This window comes from Pan paniscus, chromosome 2, assembly GCF_029289425.2.
Source record: "Pan paniscus chromosome 2, NHGRI_mPanPan1-v2.0_pri, whole genome shotgun sequence".
NCBI classification, from domain to species: Eukaryota; Metazoa; Chordata; class Mammalia; order Primates; family Hominidae; genus Pan; species Pan paniscus.
This window is the reverse complement of record NC_085926.1, coordinates 12793459-12816217: the sequence shown is the minus strand read 5'-3', so window position 1 is coordinate 12816217 and position 22759 is coordinate 12793459. Positions and strand designations below refer to the sequence as shown.

The 22759-nt window shown below is 52.3% G+C and overlaps 1 protein-coding gene across 3 annotated transcripts in view; it reads right to left on the bottom strand.

Moving 5' to 3' along the window:
* CAND2 (cullin associated and neddylation dissociated 2 (putative)) overlaps nt 1–22759 on the bottom strand; it is a 35875-nt gene that overhangs the window by 1072 nt on the left and 12044 nt on the right. For all 3 annotated transcript variants that reach the window (XM_003826247.5, XM_055109507.2, XM_063602188.1), the window contains exons 5-14: nt 20918–21183; nt 18338–18443; nt 18045–18187; nt 16001–16293; nt 15425–15566; nt 13557–15059; nt 11250–11345; nt 8106–8275; nt 6143–6307; nt 2169–2276 (exon numbers count right to left, since the gene is read on the bottom strand). In XM_003826247.5, coding sequence (XP_003826295.1) covers nt 2169–2276; nt 6143–6307; nt 8106–8275; nt 11250–11345; nt 13557–15059; nt 15425–15566; nt 16001–16293; nt 18045–18187; nt 18338–18443; nt 20918–21183 — 2992 coding nt within the window. The remainder of the gene's footprint in view (nt 1–2168; nt 2277–6142; nt 6308–8105; nt 8276–11249; nt 11346–13556; nt 15060–15424; nt 15567–16000; nt 16294–18044; nt 18188–18337; nt 18444–20917; nt 21184–22759) is intronic.

Below are 22759 nucleotides of genomic sequence, written 5' to 3'. Positions count from 1 at the left end.
AAGCAGCCATCCTTTATTGAGCCTGGCCCACACCACTGCCTCCTCACTGGTCTTTGGCTTCCTCTCTGCCCCATCATCTTCCCCAACATAAATCCCTGCTGCGAGGTCTCCTGAGGCTTCTGTCTCACCAGCTATTTCCTAACTCCACCTCCGGGCTTTTGCACTGGCTAGTTTCCCCACAGAGGTTCTTTGCCATTCAAATCAGCTTGAGTACAGCCTGAGGGGCCTCTGAGCAGCCAATCTGAAGTGCTCGCTTTTTGTTAATTGACAGTGGCAAGTACTGTGTTCCCATACTTACGTCCTACAGACCGCAGGGATCCAGCCTATACTTGCTGTGCTTAAAACCAGCTCTTAGCACCATATGACTAGACTGAATGAGTGGATCACCGCGATGGTCTTCTAGCAGCCTCCTCCCCACACTCAAGTCCCTGCCCCGCAATCAGTTTTACAGATGCAGCCGGAGAGTAAGCACCCCAAACTACCTCCTGCAGTTTCTGTTTCCTCTTCCCCCACCATCTCCCACCTAGGCAGAGGAGCTCAGTAATTCCTCCACTGCTTATGGACTAAAGTTCAAATTCCTTATTATGCTGGGCTCTTCCTAAAGAATTCAATGCAGTGGGTAACAGCTTGGCATTGGAGTTGCAGAGTCCTGTGTTCAAATGGCTCTGCCCCCAAGAGCTGTGACTTCAGGTAACTACATCTTTGAGCCTCATTTCCCCATCTATAAGTAAGAGCTGCCTCGTCGTAAGAGTTGCCAAGAGGATTAAACAACTTGACACAAGTCCACACTCCCTTCTCTGAAACCCCTGGATCCAGATGTGCTTTGGAATCCAAGACATTTTGGGTTTTAGAAAGGTAATACTGTGCAGATAACATTCCCGGGGGGGGTTGTACAATACCCTGTAATCAAATACATGAATACTCTACTACATGTATGAGTAATGTGATAGTACAGGTGTCCCTCAGTATCCATGGGAGTTTGGTTCCAGGATCCCAGGGGATGCCAAAATCCTCAGATGATCAAGTCCCTTATATAAAAGTGGTACATTGGTAAAAATTAAAGATCATAGCCTCATGCCACTTCAAGTCAAGTTGTGTGACAAACAGATTCCTAAAAAGCTTTTGGTTGTCAGAGCTTGGTAGATTTCAGGGTCATGGGTAAGGACTGTGGGTGTGGATTTACCCAGGCTCATCCCTATGCCCAACAGACAGCATCCTCCGCGTGGCCAGATGAGTGGCTCTTGTGGAAACTCAGGGCAGAGCTTCTCTTGCCACCTCGGCTTTACTGCAAGAATGTTCTGGCACTGCAGTGCCATATATACCTCCCTCTTAAGAACTGGGACTTTTCTTGGTGCCATAGAGCTCAGAGAAAACCAGAAATGAGAGACTGTCAAAACTGGCCTGGCCCTGTAGAAGTGTTTTTTTGGATGGACTCAATAATAAGCATATGTTAAAAAATGTAAACTTACAAGGCAGGTTTCTTTGAATAAACTACCAATTTTAGTGTTTTATCCACAGAAGATTTCATTTTTGAAAATCACCACTCTATGGGTATCTCTCCTCTTTAAGTGCCAACCTAAAACACTGCTCTCCTTTTGGTAATGATTCCCATCCTTAAAAAACCCAAATGTATTCTTTCATTCAACAGGTATTTACTAGGTACCACCTAGGTGCGCCAGGCTCTGCTCCCAACGCCAGCTCTCCATGAGGGCTTGCACCCCAGATCCCTCCTCCAGACCCTTCAGGCACTCCACTCTAGCAGCAGCTTTGTCCTAGACCAGTCATCTGACCCAGCTTCCCAACAAGGAGGTGAGAGATTGACAGTAGGGAACCTATCAGGCTCAATGTTACATCTTTAGTATCTCCCACGAGGCTCAGCACCCAGGAAGTGTTTAATGAATGGAAGGAGAGACAGAGGTGGGTCTGAATCCAGCTCTGCAATTTACTAGCTGTGTAGCCTTGGCCAACAACAACCTCTCAAAGCCTCTGTTCCCCTGTGTATACAATGATAATAAGAGGTACTTTATAAGGCAATGACAATGATTAAATGAAGCACTTTCACAACATCACCTGCACTGCAGGAAGTGCTCAGTAAGGGTAACTGAACGACTGGCTGAGGACTCCGTAGGTGCTCCAGGGCCTGGGCTAGGGCTGGGCCAGGGACTTACCTTGGCAGTGCAGGTGGCCCTTAGTGGCTCAATGAGTCGGTCCACCCTCTGCAGGACAGGTGCAGGACACAGGGTGGCCAGCCGGGCAAGCATGATGAAGGTCAGCATCTGCCCAGAGGAAGGAGACGGTTCTTAGTAAAATGGTGCAGGAGCAAGAGCAGCAGCCAGCCCTGGGAAAGAGCAGAGGCCCCACACCCGAAACCTGAAGCCCAAGTTCAGACCACTGTGAAGTCCTGCCAGAGTCTCTCCCTCTCTGGGTCTGTTTCCTCAAATGGTGACGCTTTCTTTGCCAACTACACTTGGATGACCCAAGGAGGAGCAGATAAGCACCAGGGAGGGAGTCGTTCTCAAGCTCAGCTGCCCACCAGTCAGGCAGATGCTGGGGATGAGTGAAGGGGGCTGCTGGGGCAGCTCTGGCTGAGTGTGGCCAGGTGGGAATGCAAACATGCAGCTTGGGGCCACTGGACTGTTTTCAAAAGAAATCCCGATTTTCATGTAAAAAAAAAAGTCTCGATTTTTAAATGTTGACACCTGATTTCAAAACCAAACAAAAACTTTAACACCAACTAAACATGGCTGCAGGCCTAGATTCAGCCTGTAGGGGAATAATTGTCGTGTCTTTTGAAAATGGTCAAGTCCTCACAAAGAAGCCTTGCACACCATAAAGACTGGTTGTCTGAAATCCCCACGCCCTACCCATCTCCACACCCTGACCCCTAAGCCCCACAGCAAAGGAGGAGGCCCAGCCCACGGCAGCAAGGAGCAGCGGTGCTAGACTTCAGGAGCTATGACTCTTGGCTACTCCATGACCCTGTGCCCTAGAACTAGACAAGATTCTGTCTCCCCTGTGAACTGGGCGGTGTTCACTCCCTCTCTAAAGGCTCACTTGAAGACTTGATGACGCAAAGCTGGGGGCTCTATAGCTGTAACACCCACCCTCCTCACCCCAGGGGGTGGCAGCAGAGTGGACTCCAAGGCTGCACTGGTGCCTAGGCCCTGTCCTGCGCTCCTGGAGGGCAGGCATGAGAGGATATGGCCAGACTGGATGGAAGAAACAGACTTGCTCGATCCTGGGGAAAAATCCCCACAAGCTGGAGCTTTGGGCTGGCCCAGAACTCCTCACTCTGTGTCCTGGGGTCAGTAGCCCCACAAGATGCCTAATACCAGGCACACCCAGATGATGGAAGCTGAGTACACCCCTCCCACCTGGAGCCTCCCGGAACCCTGTGGTGGAAAGTCCTGTTCAGCTTTGTGCGCCCCATCATTTTCCACTAGTTCGCATGGCATACACTGGAAAACCCAACCCCCTTTCTCAACCAAGATCTTGGGGCTGGAATCCCAGAGAACTTATGTTGTTTCTTCTTTTCTCTTTCTTGGGGGTTGGCAGGAAGCAAGAGTTTAAAGCAATAATAAAGCCGAGGAGGAGACAGGCAGACAGGAAGTGCAGGAAGGAGCGTCCCGGGAACTCCAAGTCTGGAGTGGTCAGAGGCACGCCCGCTGCAGGAGGTGCAGCCTCACCACGCGCATCGAATGCTTTAGCAGGAACACGCACTCCACCCTAGAAGCCCACCAATCACACCGTGGGTCACAGTAATGCACCAGGGTGTTCACAGCAGCATTGTCTGTGAAAATGTGCAAATAACATACATGTGTAGCAGTGAGTGCAACAGAAATGGGAACTCCTGCAGCTGTTGACAGGACTGATATATATTGAAAAGCAAAGCAAACAACATACAGTAAATGTAAGTTAAAAGGTTGGGGAAAAAACAGCATGTGTGTGATCCCATTTCTAGAAAACAGGTCTCATAAACTCATCTCCACAGCTTTGAGAACAGGGACCCCACCTCTCACACTGACCTCGGCGTGTTGGCACTCACTTAATACTGGCTGACTAATGAATGAGGGTCTATGTGCATCATCCCAAGAAACACACTGAGACTTACAGCAGGCCTCTCTGGGTGTGGGGAAGCTTTTGGGTGATTATTACTTGCTTCTTTATTTGCTTTCATCTTGTGTAAATCTTTTAAAACAAGTATGGGTTACTTTTGATTACTTTGTATTAATTTTTCCTTATAAAAAGTGACTCACGCTTACAGTACATATTTTTTAAAGTTGTAATATGGGGCCGGGCGTGGTGGCTCATGCCTGTAATCCCAACACTTTGGGAGGCCGAGGTGGGTGGATCACCTGAGGTCAGGAGTTCAAGACCAGCCTAGCCAACATGGCGAAACCCTGTCTCTACTAAAACATATAAAAATTAGCCGGGCGTGGTGGTGCACATCTGTAATCCCAGCTACTCAAGAGACCAAGGCAGGAGAATCACTTGAACCCGGGAGGCGGAGGTTGCAGTGAGCCAAGATTGCACCAATGCACTCCAGCCTGGGCCATAAAGTGAGACTCCATCTCAAACAAATAAATAAAAACTTAAAAATAAAGTTGTAGTATAGCAGTTCCTTAAGACATTAAACACAGAATTGCCGTATGATCCAGCAATTTCACTTCTGGGTAAAGTGAAAAGAACTGAAGGCAGGATTCCAAAGGATATCGGAACACCTAGGTTCACAGTCGCATTACTCATAATAGCCAGAAGCTGGGAACACCCAAATATTTGTCCAGCGATGGATGAATGGGTAAACAAACTGGTGGTCTGTACATACAACACTGGGAAATTCTGACATGCTGCAACATGGATGAACCTTGAGGACATCAGACTAAGTGAAACAAGTTGGTCACAAAAGGACAAATACTGTATGATTCCACTTACAAGGGCAGAAACCTAGAGTAGTCAAATTCATAGAGTGTTGAATGGGTGCAGTTTTCAGTTTGGGAAGGAGAAAAGAGTTCTGAGATGGACAGTGGTGACGGCTGCACCGCAGTGTGAATGTGCTTACTGCCACTGTGCTGTGCACTTTAAAATAGTGAAGATGGAGCCTGGCGCAGTGGCTCACACCTGTAATCCCAGCACTTTGGGAGGCCAGGGCAGGCAGATTACTTGAAGTCAGGAGTTCGAGACCAGCCTGGCCAATATGGTGAAACCCCGTCTCTACTAACAATACAAAAAAAATTTAGCTGAGTGTGGTGGTGGGCACCTGTAGTCCCAGCTACTTGGGAGGCTGAGGCAGGAGAATCGCTTGAACCTGGGAGGCAGAGGTTGCAGTCAGCTGAGATCAAGCCACTGCACTCCAGCCTGGGTGGCAGTGCAAGACCCTGTCTCAAAAAAAAAAAAAAAAAAATCTTCACCTGCAGATAGTAAGTTACTGAAGATAGTAACTTGTATTATTAATATTTCGCCACAATTAAATGATTTCTATCATATATGTGAATAAACTTTAACATTTAAAAAAATGATATAGAAAGATATAAATTGAAGAAACCGAAGTCTCCCCACTGCTCCACCAGCCCCAGACTCACTCTGTTTGTTAAGAAAATGGTCCTAACTTCTGGAACTAGCTCTTGCCACTCAACATTGGGGCTTGGAGCTCTTTCAGGTCACAACACGAAGAGATGCAGCTCGTTCCTCAATGCTGCTAGTATTCCACAGCTGAAAGTGCCCTGCAGGGTCAAAAATTTCGTCTGGGAATTTTTTTTTTTTTTTTGAGACAGGGTCTCGCTCTGTCGCCCAGGTTGGAGTGCAGTGGTGTGATCATGTTTCACTGCAGCCTCAACCTCCTGGGCTCAAGCCATCCTCCTGCCTCAGCCTCCCAAAGTGCTGGGATTACAGGCATGAGCCACCACACCTGGACAACTTTTTTTTTCTGGTTGCTGTGAAACCATCCTCCAAAGAGCCTGCCCAGTGTAGACTCCCACCAAAGGTGTTTGAGACACAGGTTCCTTTTCTTATCAGAAAACAACAATGCACCTATTTTCATTGGGTGCCTGGAGTAGGGAGCAAGGACAAACAAGCATGGCCCCAATGGTGCCCGACTATCCCTTGGTACAGGGGCACATAGATCTGGCAGGGGGCTTGGTCTTACCCGGATGTCGTAGTGGTCCTTCAGCCCGTCCTCCACATGGTTCAGGAACTCACAGATATCCAGCTGGCCCAGGCAGCTCTCAAGCAGTGAATACATGCATTCAAAGGCCGCCTTCCGCACGTCCAGCCCATCGTCCACTGTATGTTTAAAGGGCCCCATCTCCACCTGCAGGAGGGATGAAGGTTGGTGATATGGCCCCAGGGTGTAAGGACACCTCTTCTAGCTTCTGCTACAAACCCCACATCTCTATTCCACACTCCATGCCAGCCCCAAATCGTGCCTTATACTCTCAAGTCTCCATGCCTTTGCTCAGCCTGCAGTGTCATTTCCCCCAAGTGATAACAGTGGCAATAAGAACAATTATTCTTATAATCTACTGAGCAGGCACTGCCTGAGTGGCAGGCACTGTGCTGACTGCTTGACTGATGACGTTTCATTCAAGCATCACAAATGCCATCAGAAGTAAATGTTACTGGCCAGGCAGAGTGGTTCACGCCTATAATCCCAGCACTTTGGGAGGCCAAGGCGGGCGGATCATGAAGTCAGGAGATTGAGGCCATCCTGGCTAACATGGCGAAACTTCACCTCTACTAAAAATACAAAAAGTTAGCCGGGCATGGTGGCACGTGCCTGTAGTCCCAGCTACTTGGGAGGCTGAGGCAGGAGAATTGCTTGAACCAGGGAGGTGGAGGTTGCAGTGAGCTGAGATCGCGCCACTGCACTCCAGCCTGGGTGACAGAGCGAGACTCCATCTCAAAAAAAAAAAAAAAAAGTAAATGTTACTGATCCCATTTAACAGATGAGGAAACTGAGTTGGGCAGGTTAATTAACTGAGCTGGACAGGTTAAGGATACACTGCTTGTAAGTGGCTGAACTGGAATTTAAAACCCAGGTAGGTTGGGCATGATGGCTGTCCTCCCAGCACTTTGAGAGGCTGAGGCAGGAGGAATTTGAGACCAGTCTGGGCAACATGGCAAAACCGCATCTCTACAAAAAAATACAAAATATTAGCTAGGTGTGGTGGTACACGCCTGTAGTCCCAGCTACTCAGGAGGCTGAGGTGGGAGGATCGCTTGAGCCCAGGAGGTCGAGGCTGCAGTGAGCTGTGATTGTGCCACTGCACTCCAGCCTGGGTGACACAGCAAGACCCTGTCTCAAAAAAAAACAACAAAAAAGACACCCAGGTCTTTCTGAAGCTTTCAACCATGAAGCCCTGTTTTAATGGTAAACACCTTTTCACCCTTCAAAGCCCAGCTTAAAGGGCCTCAATGCTGCTAGTATTCCACAGCTGAAACTTACTAAATCACCTTTAACCTCTGCCCCCTGAATCCTTCCTTTACCAGGTGGGCTGTAAGTGAAACGCAGCTGCTCCTTGGTGTATGATGGGATTACATCACAATAGGTCCATCGTAAGTTGGCTTCCAGAAGCAATCCCATCATAAGGTGAGGAGCCTGCTGAACGCTACTGCTTTTGCACCATTGTAAAGCTGAACCACTGTAAAGAGGGGGCTGTCTGTAATCAGCAGAGTTGGCATCTCTGTCCTTTAGGGGGCCACGATGAACTCCTTGGTGGCAGAAACCCAGTCAAGCCCAACTCTGAGTCCTGGCACTTGGGCTCAGTGCAGATGCTCAGTGAACACCTGTCAAACATCAACATTTACTGAGCGCTGGCTGTGTGCCTGCGGTGGTTCTGAACACTTACAGGACCTCACTCACCGAATTGTTGCAGCAACCCTATGACGCAGACACAATTAGCACCCTCATGTGCTCATGAGGAGAAACTGAGGCTCAGAGAGGATCAGGTTGCCCTGGCTGGGGTCCCACAGCTCGGAGTCAGGGCAGGACTTGACCCAGGCCATGTGGCCCCAGCACCTGCTCTGATGAGATAATAATGCCCTAACAGTGAGGCATGAGAGGTGGCATCACCCCCAGCTTCCCCTGGGTCCCCAGCTCTGCTCCACACCTCTCGGATGAGGTCCCGCCGGATCTTTGTCTCCTGGTAGAGGAGGGGCAGGATGTCATCCAGCAGGTCCCGGACTAGCGAGGGCTTGTTGTGCACAGCTGAGTTGAAGAAAGCCAGAGTCGCACGGCGCACGTTCAGGTCTGGGTCCTGCAGGCTCTCCATGAACTCTCCTGGCAGAACAACATGAGGGGCGTGGGGGATGCACAGCCAAAGCACAAAGTCACCTCCCTCACCACCCCGGCCATCTGGTTACTGTGCACTTGCAGAACTGGCTGAATGGGGGTAAGCTGGGTGTGGTGAGCATCTACTTTGTGCCAGGCACAAACAACCCTTCAAAGGCCAGATAAGAATGTGGGCTCGAGCTGATGTGGCTTCCATTCCAGCTCTACCAATTAACTGTGGGACCTTGGAAGGAGGGACAAAGAAAGATGTGCATGGGTGTGCATCTGGAAGCACATGTATACACGTGTGTGTTTGTGTCTCTGCGTATAGACATGCATTTCCTACTTCTGTCTGCTGAGAGGGCCTAGAAGCAATGAGGCCCCAACAGCAACAGGCACATCTCTAGTGTCCAGATTTTGGATTCAAAATACCATTCTCCACTAAAAGGAATCAGGACTCCTTGGAGAAATGGCTGATTCCAGGACTGGGGCAGGAGAGGTTCGCAATGAATCTGGAGCATCTCATCGTGCCAAAAGCAAGGATACACTTAAAGAGAATGATGGAGGCTGGGCACGGGGGCTCACGTCTGGAATCCCAGCACTTTGGGAGGCTAAGGTGAGTGGATCACTTAAGCCTAGGAGTTCGAGACCAGCCTGGGTAACATAGCAAAACCCTGTTTTTATAAAAAAAATTTAAAAAGTAGCCAGGTGTGGTGGCTGGCGCACATCTGTAATCCCAGCTACTTGGGAGGCTCAAGTGGGAGGATTGCTTGAGCCTGAGAGGCAAGGGTTGCAGTAAGGTATGACTGTGCCATTGCCTTCCAGCCTGGGTGACAGAGTGAGACTCTCTCAAAAAAAAAAAAAAAAATTGAAACATGTCAATAGAAAATAGGAACCAGCTTGAAGGGCTCCCAATGCATCAAAATTAAAGACAGTAACAGTATAGCCCACGGAATGAAGTGGGAAGAAGCCATGAGTCTCTAATGACAAATAAATTGATGAATAAATAAGTGGGAGAGAAGAAAAAGTTCTTCCAGACAGTAGAATGCAAACTTGTAACTACGGAAAGAACAATGGAACTAGAAAGTCACCATTTAGCAAATATCACAGTAATCACTGACCCAGGCAAGAAACAACCGTGGATGCTAAACCTAGTGGGCAAAAAAATTGATGAGAACAAGGATGTTTACATAAAATACTTATTTTATGTACTCAAAACTTCATATTCATTCCAAAGGAAAAAAAGAGTAATTTTAGAGTGGAGAGAAACCATGGCGGTATCCACCTGAACTGGGTGATCAAAGTTACCATCGCCAGCCAGGGGACAAGCCACCTCCACATGCCCCAGATGTGATGCACTGGGAAGGGCAGGAAGGCTCCCAGCAGAGCAAGGATGCTCACAGCTCCCTGCTTCTGAGCATCCACTATGATGAGGTATATTAAAGGGCCTAGTGTGGTGCCTGATACACAGTGAGAGCTCAAAAACCAGTTCAAATGTTTTAAAGCAAGCCAGAACCCCCATGTGAAGGTCGCTGGTGGTGCTAGCCAAGGGCAGCTCCGTTACAATGGAGGAAATCAGGCCGGAGGGGGGGCATGTGCCCACTGCATTAGGGCAAGGGACAAAGTTGCTGCCGATGACATTGCTAGAGCTTCTGCACGTGTTCTCCAGTGCAGAACACGGTCACATCTGCTGACCCCTTGGTCCCACATAACAGGCCCCTGGCAGATGAGTATCAGCACAACCGTTCCTTTTTTTTTTTTTTATGAGACAGAGTTTTGCTCTTGTTGCCCAGACTAGAGTGCAATGGTACGATCTTGGCTCACTGCAACCTCTGCCTCCCGGGTTCAAGCAATTCTTATGCCTCAGTCTCTCGAACAGCTGAGATTACAGGTGCCCACCACCATGCCCAACTAATTTTTTTTTTTTTTTTGAGACGGAGTCTTGCTCTGTCGCCCAGGCTAGAGTGCAGTGGTGCAATCTCCACTCACTGCAACCTTCACCTCCTGGGATCAAGTGATTCTCCTGCCTCAGCCTCCAGAGTAGCTGGGATTACAGGTGCCTGCCATCACGCCCGGCTCATTTTTGTATTTTTAGTAGAGACGGGGTTTCACCGTGTTGGCCAGGCTGGTCTTGAACTCCTGACCTCAGGTGATCCACCTGCCTTGGCCTCCCAAAGTGCTGGGATTACAGGCGAGAGCCACCGCACCTGGCCCAGCACCCCCATTTTATAGCTGAGGATGAGAAGACTTGTCCACACTCACACACCCAGGGAATAGCAGGGCCAAGATTTGAACCTGAGGCAGGTGAGCTCCAAAACCTCTCTCTACTGGGCTGCCCTGCCTAGATGTGGGCTGAGACTCCAGTGTGGCCCAGTGAGGGGCTGCAGGCTCCAAGCTCTGAAGGGGTGAGGGCTCTGCCTTCCTAGGAAAAACCCAGTGGTCCTGCCGAGCCCCAGAGGGAGGTCTCAGTTCCTCTCCTCCCAGTGAGGGCTGCTTGGGCTCCTCAGGCCAGAAGGCCCCTCAGACAGAGGGCGATCTAGTGGGCGGGCGGGGCGGGGGGGAGCACTCTTCCCTGCCCCACTTTGGGGCCCGCAAAAGCTAAGGCATGTGAGAGGCTGGTGGTTTTCCATTCCCAAGAGTCTATATGTTGATGAAGCATCTTCTCCCTCAGTTGCTCATGGGCTTCCAGGACAACGCTAGAAAATGCAGATAATAAGAGTTTCTTACGCCCATTTGACAGATGAGGAAAGCGAGGCTTAGACGTGTGATGGGCATGCCACGCCCACGCATGATTGAGTGGCAGTAGGAAGGCAGGGATGTGAACCCAGGCCTTTTAACTGGAGGGCCAGGCCCTGCTGCCCATCATGGGCACACCTCCCGGGTCTCCCATTGCCCTTGGCTATTGGGTAGTAAACATCAGCCCAAGCTCAAGGACTGGGTGGGGGCACTGAACAAGGTGGAGGGGCAGGAGGTAGGTGCTCACCGATGAAGCTCTTCAGGAGGGGGTCAATGGGATGGGGCTGGTCCGAGATAAGGAACTTGACCGCTGTGATGACGGTGCTCCGGGTGTGTGGCCGACCTGCAGGACAAGAAGAGGTGAGTTAGTGAGGGGCAGGGGCCAATCCTGGAGGCTCACAGATCAGAAGGCGCTTAGGCTCCTCCCCCTGCTTCCCTGGAAGACAGAACTGTACCCCCTCCCCATCTCTGGGAAAGTGGATTCTACCATTTCCCTTGGCAGCCTTGAATCTCCCCTCAATTCTTCCTGCTGCAGCTGAAACAGTAGGACTGCCAGTGCTCAGGTAACACCACAGGCTGCAAACAGGGAACCAATAACCAAGACAGGAACTGCTCCAACAAAGACCTTCCCTCGGGCCTTGGGATTTTTCAGACATGTTATCTCAATTAGTCCTAACAATGATCCTATTAATTAATAATAAAGTAGTATTAAAAGAACCAATAAAATCACCAATAAAAATCACCTCTTTGACATATGAGGAAAGAGAGACTCAGAGTTTAAGTTCATGTCTAAGGCCACACAGCAGATCCAGAATTCCTGGCTGGGCCCCTCTTCCTGGGGCTGCGTTCTGGCTGGTGGTCAGGGGGGCCTAAAAGAACTCGGGTCACCTCCAGGCTCAGTCACAGAGAGCTTGCTTACTTGTGCTTTGCCGCTTGCTTTCTGAGTAGAGAAGCCCAGTAAAGAGGGGAAGTACATTCCCTTAATGAAGGAAACGAATGGGTGGATGCTCCACCTGCGTCTGAATCTCTCCTCAGTGGCTCGCCCCCTTTGCTCCCTGCCCAACCCCCAGCACAATGCAGTGAATGGGCTAAGGTGTTTCCACCCCACAGGCTTTATGTTCAGCCTCGAGGAAAAGTTTACCATTTGGTGCTAAGGCATGAATGAATGGAAGAGTTACTGAATTCAGACTCTTAGCTTTTACCTCTTTCCCTTGCCAGCCTGACTGGCTCCCAGGAAGATTTAGGGTGGCTGATGAAGACAGGCACAAGAGAGTAAGATTAAGTGAACTGAAAACAAGAACAAGGCCAAGGACGACTGAAGGCAGGGAGGTGAGAAGGGGACTAGCAGGAAGATGTACAGAGAGCATCAATAAGGAAGTCCCAGGAACCTACTAGAAGCAGACCACTCATCTGGCTCTAAGCTTCCCAGCAGTTGGTGCTAAAAAGGAAATGTGACCGGGTGGCTGGTTCAACAGTGCACGTGAGATAGAAACAAATAGGTGTTTAGGCAAAGCAGGGCTCCTCTGCATCTTAACACTCTCGTCTCTCAAGGTTCTTTGTGTGATGTAATAGACAGTGTCCTCAACAATGTTCTTCCATCCAGTCCTGAGGCCAGACAACTGCTTCTTACGAACCCAGCAACCCAAGAAGGCCTTAACTGAAATCACTAACCTACCTAGTAACAACAGCAGCTCTTGATTTACTCAGTATTAATTACTGTAGGTACCACATAGCTTACCAAACACTGTACCTGCATTCTGTCAACCAGAGCATCCACTGGTTCTGTAAGGGGCCAGCTGGCCAGCTCGAAGCCCACTGGCCTTTCATTCTGGGAACTCTCACTTTCCTCGGAGCCTGATGACCCTACCTGTCTGCTTTCCACATCCTGAAGCTAAGATACCTGGTGTGCCAAAACATGACAAGCCAAAATGCCTGCCCCTCCTGGTTCTTGCCCAGCCCTCTCCAAGCCTCGGGGGCATGTCAGCCTGTCCCCATCTATACTGACGTCTGCTCTTGGCTCAGGCTAGCCAAAAGAGCTGACCCTCTGCAGGCTGCAGTCTACGGCTACTGGGAAAACTGTTTTTGTTGACCTCTGTGTGGAGCACTAAGCTACTGTCCACATCAAGGATTATGAAGTTGGCATCATGAGGTTTTTTTTTTTTTTCTTTTGGTAGAGGCAGGGTCTCACCATGTTGCCCAGGCTGGTCTCAAACTCCTAGGCTCAAGTGATCCACCCACCTCAGCCTCCCAAAGTGCTGGGATTACAGACATGTGCCACCATGCCTAGCCAACATCATGAGATTTTTAAATGTATTTGTTGTAGGGACCAATCAAGGACTCTGTCCCTTCTATCCCACAGTCCCATAGGAGGAAGCCTTTAAGTCTCAGGTATCACTGTGTGTTCCTCTGTAGCTTCCTTGCCTCTGTCACATAGATACCGTGATTCTTGTATCCAGTGACTTGAAATAGCTCACTCTGCCCCAGCTGCCTGGATGCTCAGTGGCAAACTGCCCACCTCCAAGGTGGGCTGCCTTGCCCACACCTGTGTGCCTACCTGCAGCAAGCTGCTTCCGCAAGCGGGGCAGAAGGAACGAAGGGTTCACAAGGACCAGCTTCCCAATGCACTCGGCCACCACCCCCCGGGTGCCCTCCTCAGCACCCTCGCAGCACTGGAACAGCAAGGCCCAGATGTCCTCGGCGTAGGGCTTCAGGCTGTCAGGCTGGGCGGCCCCCAGGGCCTCCCTGAGTGAGTGCAGCAGCAGGTACTGTCGTCGGGGCTCAGCCTCGATCTGCTCCAGCAGGAAGGGCAGGAAGTCGGGCAGGCTGCCAGCACCCACGCGGCCCAGTGCATACGAGGCTGCAGCCCTCACATCCTCACTGGGTGACCCCAAAGCTTCCAGGAGCACCGCCTTCAGCTCCCGCTGGGGGCCTGGCCCAGCCACCTGACCCACCTCAGCCAGCGACAAGAATGCCAGGACCTTGACCCCCGTGCTGGAGTGGGGCGACCTGGCATCGCAGACCAGGCGACTGGCTGTGCTTGCTGCCTCTTGGGGACAGGCAGCTGAGAGGGCTGCCACACACCGGGCCAATGAGTGGAACACCTGCTTGTGCAGGCCAGGCCCACCATCCACAGCCTGCTCATAAACAGGCGCAGTGAGCAGGCTGATGAGTTTGGCATAGTCCACACACGGGGGACGGGTCCCTACCAGGGCCTGCAGGAAGCCTTCAGCAGCTGCCAGAACCCCGGCTGGCAACAGGGGCGAACGCAGCAGCCGCAGCAGCTCTGAGAGCACAGGGCTGCTGACCTCCACCAAAGAGGCTGGCTGGGCCTGGGTCACTGTGGCAAGGAAGTCCACAGCCAGCTGGGCCACATGCATGTCGCTCTCGTTGACCAGGGCAGGCAGCTCAGCCAGCACGGCCTGCACGGCAGACGGTGGGAGGCTGAGGCCCTGGCTCTGGGCCAGGGCGTCCAGGGCTGCCAGTGTGGCCAGTCGCAAAGCCCGCTGGTTCTTCCGCAGGAATGAGGCCAGAATGCGCAGTGCCTCGGCCAGGATGGGCTGTAGGTCAAGCTGTAGTGGGGATACGGCCACCAGCGTAAGAGCCTTGATGGCGGGCAGCCGGGTGATCTCATTCCGCAGGCGGTCCAGGAGGAGCAGTAACGTGGGCTCCAGATCATCCCCAAGCCGGTCACCCAGGTGGCCTACAAGGTGGCCCATGCAGGAAATGGCCCGCTCCTTCACCTCCTGGTCCAGGTCAGTGGCACGAAGTCGCGCCAGGGTGACCGCAGACATCTCTCCAACATATGGCTCAGGATCCAGCATCTGAGGCCTGTGCAGCGGCCACAGGGCCCGCACCAGCTCCTGCAGCACCACCAGGGCCTCGGCTGCAATCTTGTAGAAAGGGTCAGCCACACAGGCCATCACAGGTGGCAGGAGGATAGGCAAGTGTGGGTGGAAGGCCTCAGCTGGTTCGGTGCCCAGCAGCCCCTGCAAGAAGGCCAGGGCATCCATCCGGATGGTGGAGGAGCTGGAGCGGTCGGCCAGCGAGAAGATGATGCCTGCAGGGTGAATGCAAAGGTTATGAGGCCACCGCCTCTGATGCAACACGGCCCTCCCTGGAAGCAAGGCTGGGGTACCTACAAGTGCCTGAGCTGGACTGAAGCACCTAAACTCTTCTGCAGAAGTTTCCAAGAAGTCAGCCCTGACCAGTGGCCAGGGCTGAGGGAAACATGTCCAGGGAACTCACTGGAGCCAGCCTTGTTCTCACTGCTGGTAGTGGGAGGCCACTGGAGACTCTTGACCAGGGACTGAGCCTGGGATTGGGTCTCAGACTGTCTCAGGAACTGGGGGCTCAACTCAGGGGTGGGGTCTGGGTTCTGGAAGTGGCCCAGAACAGCAGATACCTGGTTGCAGTCCAGCCTACCTGATACCAGCACAGGCATATGCTCGGCCAGGCTGCCTGGGAGGACACCCGCCAGCTCAGTGAGGAGGCTGAAGCATCCCTGGCGGGCTCTGACGCTCCGATCTTTAAGCTGCCGCTGCAGGGCCTTGACCACAAGGGGCACCTGTGGGCAGGAGGGGGAAGTCAAGGTCAGGGACCACCCAAGAAACCTACCCACCTGCCCACTACCAGGAGGCTTTGCCAGACACATCCCCAGGGAGGATGTCGGCATCAAGATATCTCCCAAGCACTCGTCCCTCACTCTGTGCCAGGCTTTTGGTGACCCCACATAGACCCTTGGAGAGTAGGCAAATTTCCTGCGTCCATTTTACAGGTAGAGAGAGACCAAGCAACTTGCTCAAGCTCACTCAGGCAGGCTGGCTGTCACTACTACACTCCAGAAGCCTGGCTGGCTCCCGCCCCCCACCCCAGGGACCCCTTCCCTTCCCTTCCATGGCTGGATGTTCTCCCCAGGTGAGTTTCCAAGTCCAGGGACACTAACAGTGAGTGGCTGGGTAGGCAAATCGGGGGTAGGGGTGGAGGTGAAGGCACGCCCACCTGTCCACGTAGCATATGGAGGTTGCTGCCGGTCTGGGTGGGTTCCTCCATGGCCTCCAGCCATCCCTTCGGGGGCCGTGTTTGCCGCAGCAGCACGATGTAAGCAGTGAAGACGTCAGCCTTGACGTTCTCCTCGCGTTCTTTGAAGCGGCGGATGAGCACAGGTGCCAGGGTGCAGTGGAAATCGGGCAGCAGGTCAGGCCGCGAGCTGATCAAGGCTGCGATGCACTTGGCAGCTGCCCGGCGCACCTTCCAGCTCATGTCATCGTCATCGCTGTACTCGTCTTCACTCTCTGGGGCAGGAACAAGACACACGTGGAACCCTCATCTCCCAGGACAGGTCTGTGGCTCGGGGGAGAAGGGACAGGGAGGAGAGAGAGCTGGGCACTGTGCTTCACTTTTTGATGATCAGCATTTATAGATACCCTATGGGGAACATTCCCTACCTTTTAATGGGCATCTACTGAGTGCTATGGATGGGGCTAAGCATGTCAAACCCATAATCTTATTTTAGCTTCATGACGACCTTTTGAGACAGGGATTATTTCCCCATTATAGAGATGAGGAAACTGGGGTTTAGAGAGAGGAAGTGGCTTGCCCCAATTAAGGAAATACTTGGAGTTAAACTAGGGTCCTCCCCTCTGCCTCCAGACCCTTAATTGTCTGGACTGTACCAGGGAAAAAACAAACTTCCAAGTCTTCATGTAGACTTGGAGAATCAATTTGGGGCACAAAACTCATCTTTTGGCATCAGGTTTGGCTATGTGATGTTTCGTTTACTGGGACTCCAGAAGGGAGAAGGGACAGAGCCTCCCTTTGGCCTCTTCTCTCCCCTGATCTCTGCCTCTCAAGGGTCCTGATTCCAAAGGCTTCCAGGCAGGATTAATAAAGAGGAAATGCTGGGTTTGTGTGGCTTTCTACCTGACAATCTCCCTGAAAGTCAAGGGCTCGTGCAGTCTTTACCATCACCTCAAAAGTGAAGGTACTGCCAAGCTCCATTTTACAGACGATAAGACTAAGACTCAGAGGGGGTGAGACTCTCAGGGCACACAGCGAGGAACAGCAGAGCTGAGATTCAGGCCCACGAGGCCCAGCCCTATCACCTGCAGAGGCACACAGGAGGCTCAGAGGGGGACAGTCTTGCCTGGGAGCACCCCAAGGCACAGGCTCAGAGCCCAGCATGGCCTTGCCCATACCACTCTGTGGACCACTTGGACCCACGGGGTGGTGTCTGGACAGCCACAGTGGGCCACAGCCACCAGGCAGCTCAGCAGCCATCCCCTCTAATGGATCACTGTCACCCCCACAGTAGGCCACCCACGAACACACATCCTTAGCTCTCTATTACTGACAAGTGTCCCACCTCCCTGGCTTGGCATTCAAGGCCCCTGCATGCCTGTCCAATCTCATTTACCACCCCATCTTGTTCCAAGTACCCCATCAGGCTCTAAATCCATCGTCTCCATCGATGCCCTGCCTTCAGGCCTAGGGGCATCTCTGCCCTGGAAATCTGTCTGAATGACAGACAGGACCACAGGCATAGGAGGAAAGAAGCTATCAAGTCCACCCCCATTGAGACATCTTGCTCCCCTGCCAGTGCCTGCCATTCCACCATCAGAGCTTTCCTCTGCTGGGTTAAAGACATTATCTCCTGAAAGCCATTCATAAAAGGGTACACGGTGGCAGTGCAGAGGTGGGGGAGCCTGACAGACCTGGCTCTAAGGCCCAGCTATGCCAATTCCTAGTTGTGTTATCTCAGGCCACTCTCTTCTCAGTATGTGTCCTTGTCTGAAACATGTGGGTAATAATTTCTGTTTTTTTAGGGTTATTGTGAGGAACACGACTAGTAGATGCTCAATAAATGACAGCAATGACTACTATCATTACTGTGGTCTGTGCAGTCACAGCGGGTGGGACTGGAGCTTGAGGAAGAGCTGGCATCAGGACAGGGGCACCAAATGTGACCGCTGTCTTTGGCTGGGGGATCCCAGGAAGGCTGTGTTCACCTCCACCCTCCAACCCCAACGATGGGCTGTCCACCAACCTTGCTCACTGAATTCACTATCCTCTGTCTCCATCTGCTCCTCATCCTCATCACTGTCGTAGTTGTAGTTGGGGTCGTGTTTTATGTATTGGAGGCAGAGGCTGGTCACGTTGGGCACGTGAGGACCCATTTCCTTGGGGCACCTGTGGGGCAGGATGAGGAATGCTTTGCTGGATCCAGCCAGGACAGGAGTGGGGGGCAGGGCCCAATGGGAGTCCTGAAATTTTACTGCTTTGGGCCAGCATCCCCACCAACTTCCCAAAGGGATCCCCAGGCAACCCCACCATACATACTTCCTCAAGAAGGCCTCAAAAGCCTGGAGGCAGGACTCCCGGAGCTCATCATCATCCAGGTTGCAGAAATCCTCCACCAGGGGCACCAGGCGGTCCAGGTGAGCCCCTGCAGGGCCAGGTGGGTCACTGAACCCAAGCCAGACACTCTCCCGGAGTTCCCCCAGCCCACAGCACTCAGACTGTCTATGCACCTGCAGCCCTGACCACTGTAGATTCAACTCAGAGGTTTCATAGTCAAGCAAATGTGGGTTCTAGCCCTGACTCTGCCACCCAACTGCTATGGGACCTTGGGCAGGTCACATTTCTTTGACCTTAGTCAGCTGATCTTCACAACAAGGATAACAATGCCTCCTGGGCAGAGATTTTGTGAAGATAAATTATATAAAGATAAATAGCTTAGGCCAGGCACGGTGGCTCACGCCTGTAATCCCAGCATTTTGGGAATCCAAGGAAGGGAGATCACGAGGTCAGGAGACTGAAACCATCCTGGCTAACACGATGAAACCCTGTCTCTACTAAAAATACAAAAAATTAGCCGGGCATGGTGGCACACACCTGTAGTCCCAGCTATTCAGGAGGCTGAGGCAGGAGAATTGCTTGAACCTGGGAGGTGGAGGTTGCAGTGAGACAAGATAGCGTCACTGTACTCCAGCCTGGGGGACAGAGCGAGACTCTATCTCAAAAAAAAAAAAAAAAAAAAAAAAGATGAACAGCTTAGGCCGGGCATGGTGGCTCACACCTGTAATCCCAGCACTTTGGGAGGCCAAGGCAGATGGATCATCTGAGATCAGGAGTTCGAGACCAGCTTGGCCAACATGGTGAAACTCCATCTCTACTAAAAATACAAAAATTGGCTGCGCGTGGCAGTGCGCCCCTGTAATCCCAGCTACTTGGGAGGCTGAGGCAGAATTGCTTGAACCTGGGAGGTGGAGGTTACAGTGAGCAGAGATCGTGCCACTACACTCCAGCCTGGGCAACAGAGCGAGACACGAGACTCAGTCTCAAAAAGAAAAAAAAAAAGAAGTTAAAAAAGCTTAGTCCAAGGTTGGGTGCAGTGGCTCACCCCTGTAATCCCAGCACTTTGGGAGGCCGAGGCGGGCAGATCATGGGATCACAAGGTCAGGGGTTCAAGACCAACCTGGCCAACCAACATAGTTAAACCCCGTCTCTACTAAAAATACAAAAATTAGCTGGGTATGGTAGCGTGCGCCTGTAGTGCCAGCTACTCAGGAGGCTGAGACAGGAGAATCACTTGAATCCGGGAGGCGGAGGTTGCAGTGAGCCGAGACTGCACCATTGCACTCCAGCCTGGGCAACAGAGCGAGACTCTGTCTCAAAAAAATAAATAAAAAAGCTTAGTCCAGGTTCTGCACGAGCAGGCACTCGATAAGTAGCATCTGTTATCAAAACCATTATTCATGTCCTGGCCTAATTTCCTTCACTAGGTTTAAGTCCTTGGATAGGAGAAAGGGAGGCAGGTACTGCCCTAATAGACCAGGCAAGAGGGGTTCCTGCCTGGCCTCCAGGCTTTAGAGCACTCCACTCAAGCCCTTCTCCAGCCATACCCTTCCCCACAGCATAAGAAGAGACATGCTGACCTAGAGACCCCCAACATTCCTAGACTCCATTCTGTCTGGGTATCTGGGGACCCGAGTTTCCTGCCCAATGGATCCTGACCCCTTGTCCGAGCCTGCGCAAGCCTCTTTCCTAGGTCCATGCAACCAAGGATGGCTGAGGGCTGGCTGCTGTTTGGGAGAAATGGGACAGGGTGTGGCCATGTCAGCTGGGGTTGTCCCCCGCGTGTGCCTGCAAGGCCCCTTGCAGTGAGAGAGCCAGGGGTTGGGAGGGGCTGACCATAGGCCAGTTCTATCCAAACTGTCTTGGTATAGTCAGAACTCCAAGGTGTCTGAGGATACATTCAAACCTGATTGCAGCTTTCCATTTCTAAAAAACTAATCTATAGTGACAGAAAGCAGATCAGTGGCTTCCTGGACAAGGCAGAGAGCTGGACTGCAAACGGACATAAGGAAGCTTTTGGGGGTGATGGAAAGGTTTCACGGATATACACAAAGGTCAAAACACACTGAATTGCACACTTTAAATAGTGCGGTTTATTGTATGCACATTAAATTGTTTCTTAAAAATTCAAACTTGGCTCACGGGCTGTTACTAAGATATCTTTGTCAAAGTGGGAGAAGAGAACATAGTCTAACAGTTTAGTGGCATGACTTAAAATTGTAATTACCAGCCAGCCTCCACGTCTCATAAGTGATTGATCCAACCCCCTTCTCTGAACCATCAGGGGCTCAGGCCTGGGGGTTTGTCGAGCTCAGGGCCCGCCCTGCGCCTCTCAAGCCCTGTCTCGCCCCAACCTCTGCGTTTCAGGGGCTTCAGCCGCCCGCCCCAGGCCCCACCCACCACGTCAGCCCAGGCCCCGCCCCATCCTCCCTACCAAGGCAGACGGCCCACCCTTAGGCCCTGGCTGCACTGCGGCCGAAGCTCCACCCCTTTACCGAGTCATTGGCTCACCCTAAGATCCGCCCACCATGCCAGCCCAGGCCCCGCCCCCTGCCCCCTTACCGAGGCGGTGGCCGGCCTGGCGGCCGACGCTGCCCAAACATTGGATCAGGGTGCGGATGGCAGTCGGGCTGGTGGGCACCCGCGGGCCGGGCAGCCGGTCCAGTAGGTGGTCAGCGAGCTCGACGAAGAGGTCGGTGCTGCAGGCGGCCGCCAGGTGGCCAAGCGCTCCGACCGCCCGCTTGCGCACTGCCAGGCGCGGGCTGCTCAGCTGTGGCAGCAGACAGTGCAGGAGGCTGGCGTGGAAGGCGCCCAGCGGGACACCCAGCCTGGGGAGCACGAGGGGGCATCAGGCCGATCGCACTCCGCGGGCAACCTGGGCCAGGCTCCGCCCCTCTCCCCATTCTCTCCCGGCCTCCTTCCCAGGATTATGGCAACTCAATGGCCCTTGCAAAAGAGGTGCCCTGCAACTGTGAGGAGGAATTATTTTAATTACTTTTGTTACATGAGAGAAAGCGGAGAGAGAAAGGGACTTCTCAGCAGTGCAAAGCCTGGCTCCCAGCCTAGGGAGAAAGACCTGATAGGGGAAAGCATAGAGGATCTAGTAAGGCTGTCCCTATTTCTTGGAAGTCTAGGCCTTGCCTCAATACCATCCCCTTCTGTCCATCCTCCTCGCTGAGAGCAGAGCAGTATAAAATCTACTTCTCACCTGGTCACTCCTCTGCTTAACTCCTTCCATGGCTCCCTAGTGCCTTTGGAGATGCTGAGCTCTGGGCTCAAGACAACAGGCAACACCAGACAATGGTTTCTGCGCACACAGCACAGCCCCTGCCTGCCTCAGCAGCTTCTATCCACACCTTCAAACGAGGCCCGTGCATTTTCTGTCCTGTAAACATCTTGAGACCTTTTCTTTCTCACTTTACAGAAACACACTGACCTTACCCTCCCTTATTTCTATGTCCTACCCAACCCCCTCTCCTAGGTTTCATTTGTTTGCCTGTCCACCTGCTAAGTGACAGGGACTGTGCTGGAAGCCAGGGTGAACAACACAGACTGATCCTGGGACCTGCCCTCATGGAGTGTGTGGTTGAGTGAGTGCCTCCCAGGAGCCTCAAGTTCAACATGCCCCAGCTTGAATCCATCGCCTTCCTCCCCACACACCTGCTGCTGGCTCCCGGAGTGCACCCCATCACAGCACCTCTGTCTGCCCCCGCCAGTTACTAAAGGCAGAACCCTAGGGGTCAGCCTCCAGTCCCTGCCTCCCCTGCCCACTCCAAGTCCTGTGGAGTCCACCTCCTGAATACAACCCGAATTGCTTTCCCTATAGCAGCCTCTTAACCAGTCCCCTGCCTGTTCAATCCCCTCCCATCTACTCTCCACTGCAGAGAGAAAGATCAGGGTGGAACACACAAATACTCACCCCTGCCCCATGGCTCCTGGCCAGCCCTGCACCTCAGCTCTCCATACCCACCTCTCCACATTACAGCCTGCCCCACGACCCCTGGCAGACTCTGGGACCCCAAGTCTTCCCGTCTCTGCCTTCTGGACTGGGGGCAGTCTCCCCTCCAGCATCCTCTTTATACCTGCCCAAACTCAGCTAAGTCCTGCCCCTCCTCGAAGGCTCAGCGCTAGCAGCATCCTCTTTTAGAAGGCTCCTCACTCCCAGCTGGACTGGGGGCTCCCCTGAGCTCCTATCAGCCCTGCTCTTATCCTTACTGTTGTGCTTACTCCATTCACAGTTTTATACATGTCTGTGAACTCCTCCCTAGGAACAACCAAGACTGATCTAACCCCATGTTCCCAACACTAGGCCAGCACCTGACATTTTTCTGGCCAGAGCAGGTGTTCAAGTCGTGGGAGGTTTTACTGACTGCATCATCTCTCAGAGCCTGTAAAATTGTGACA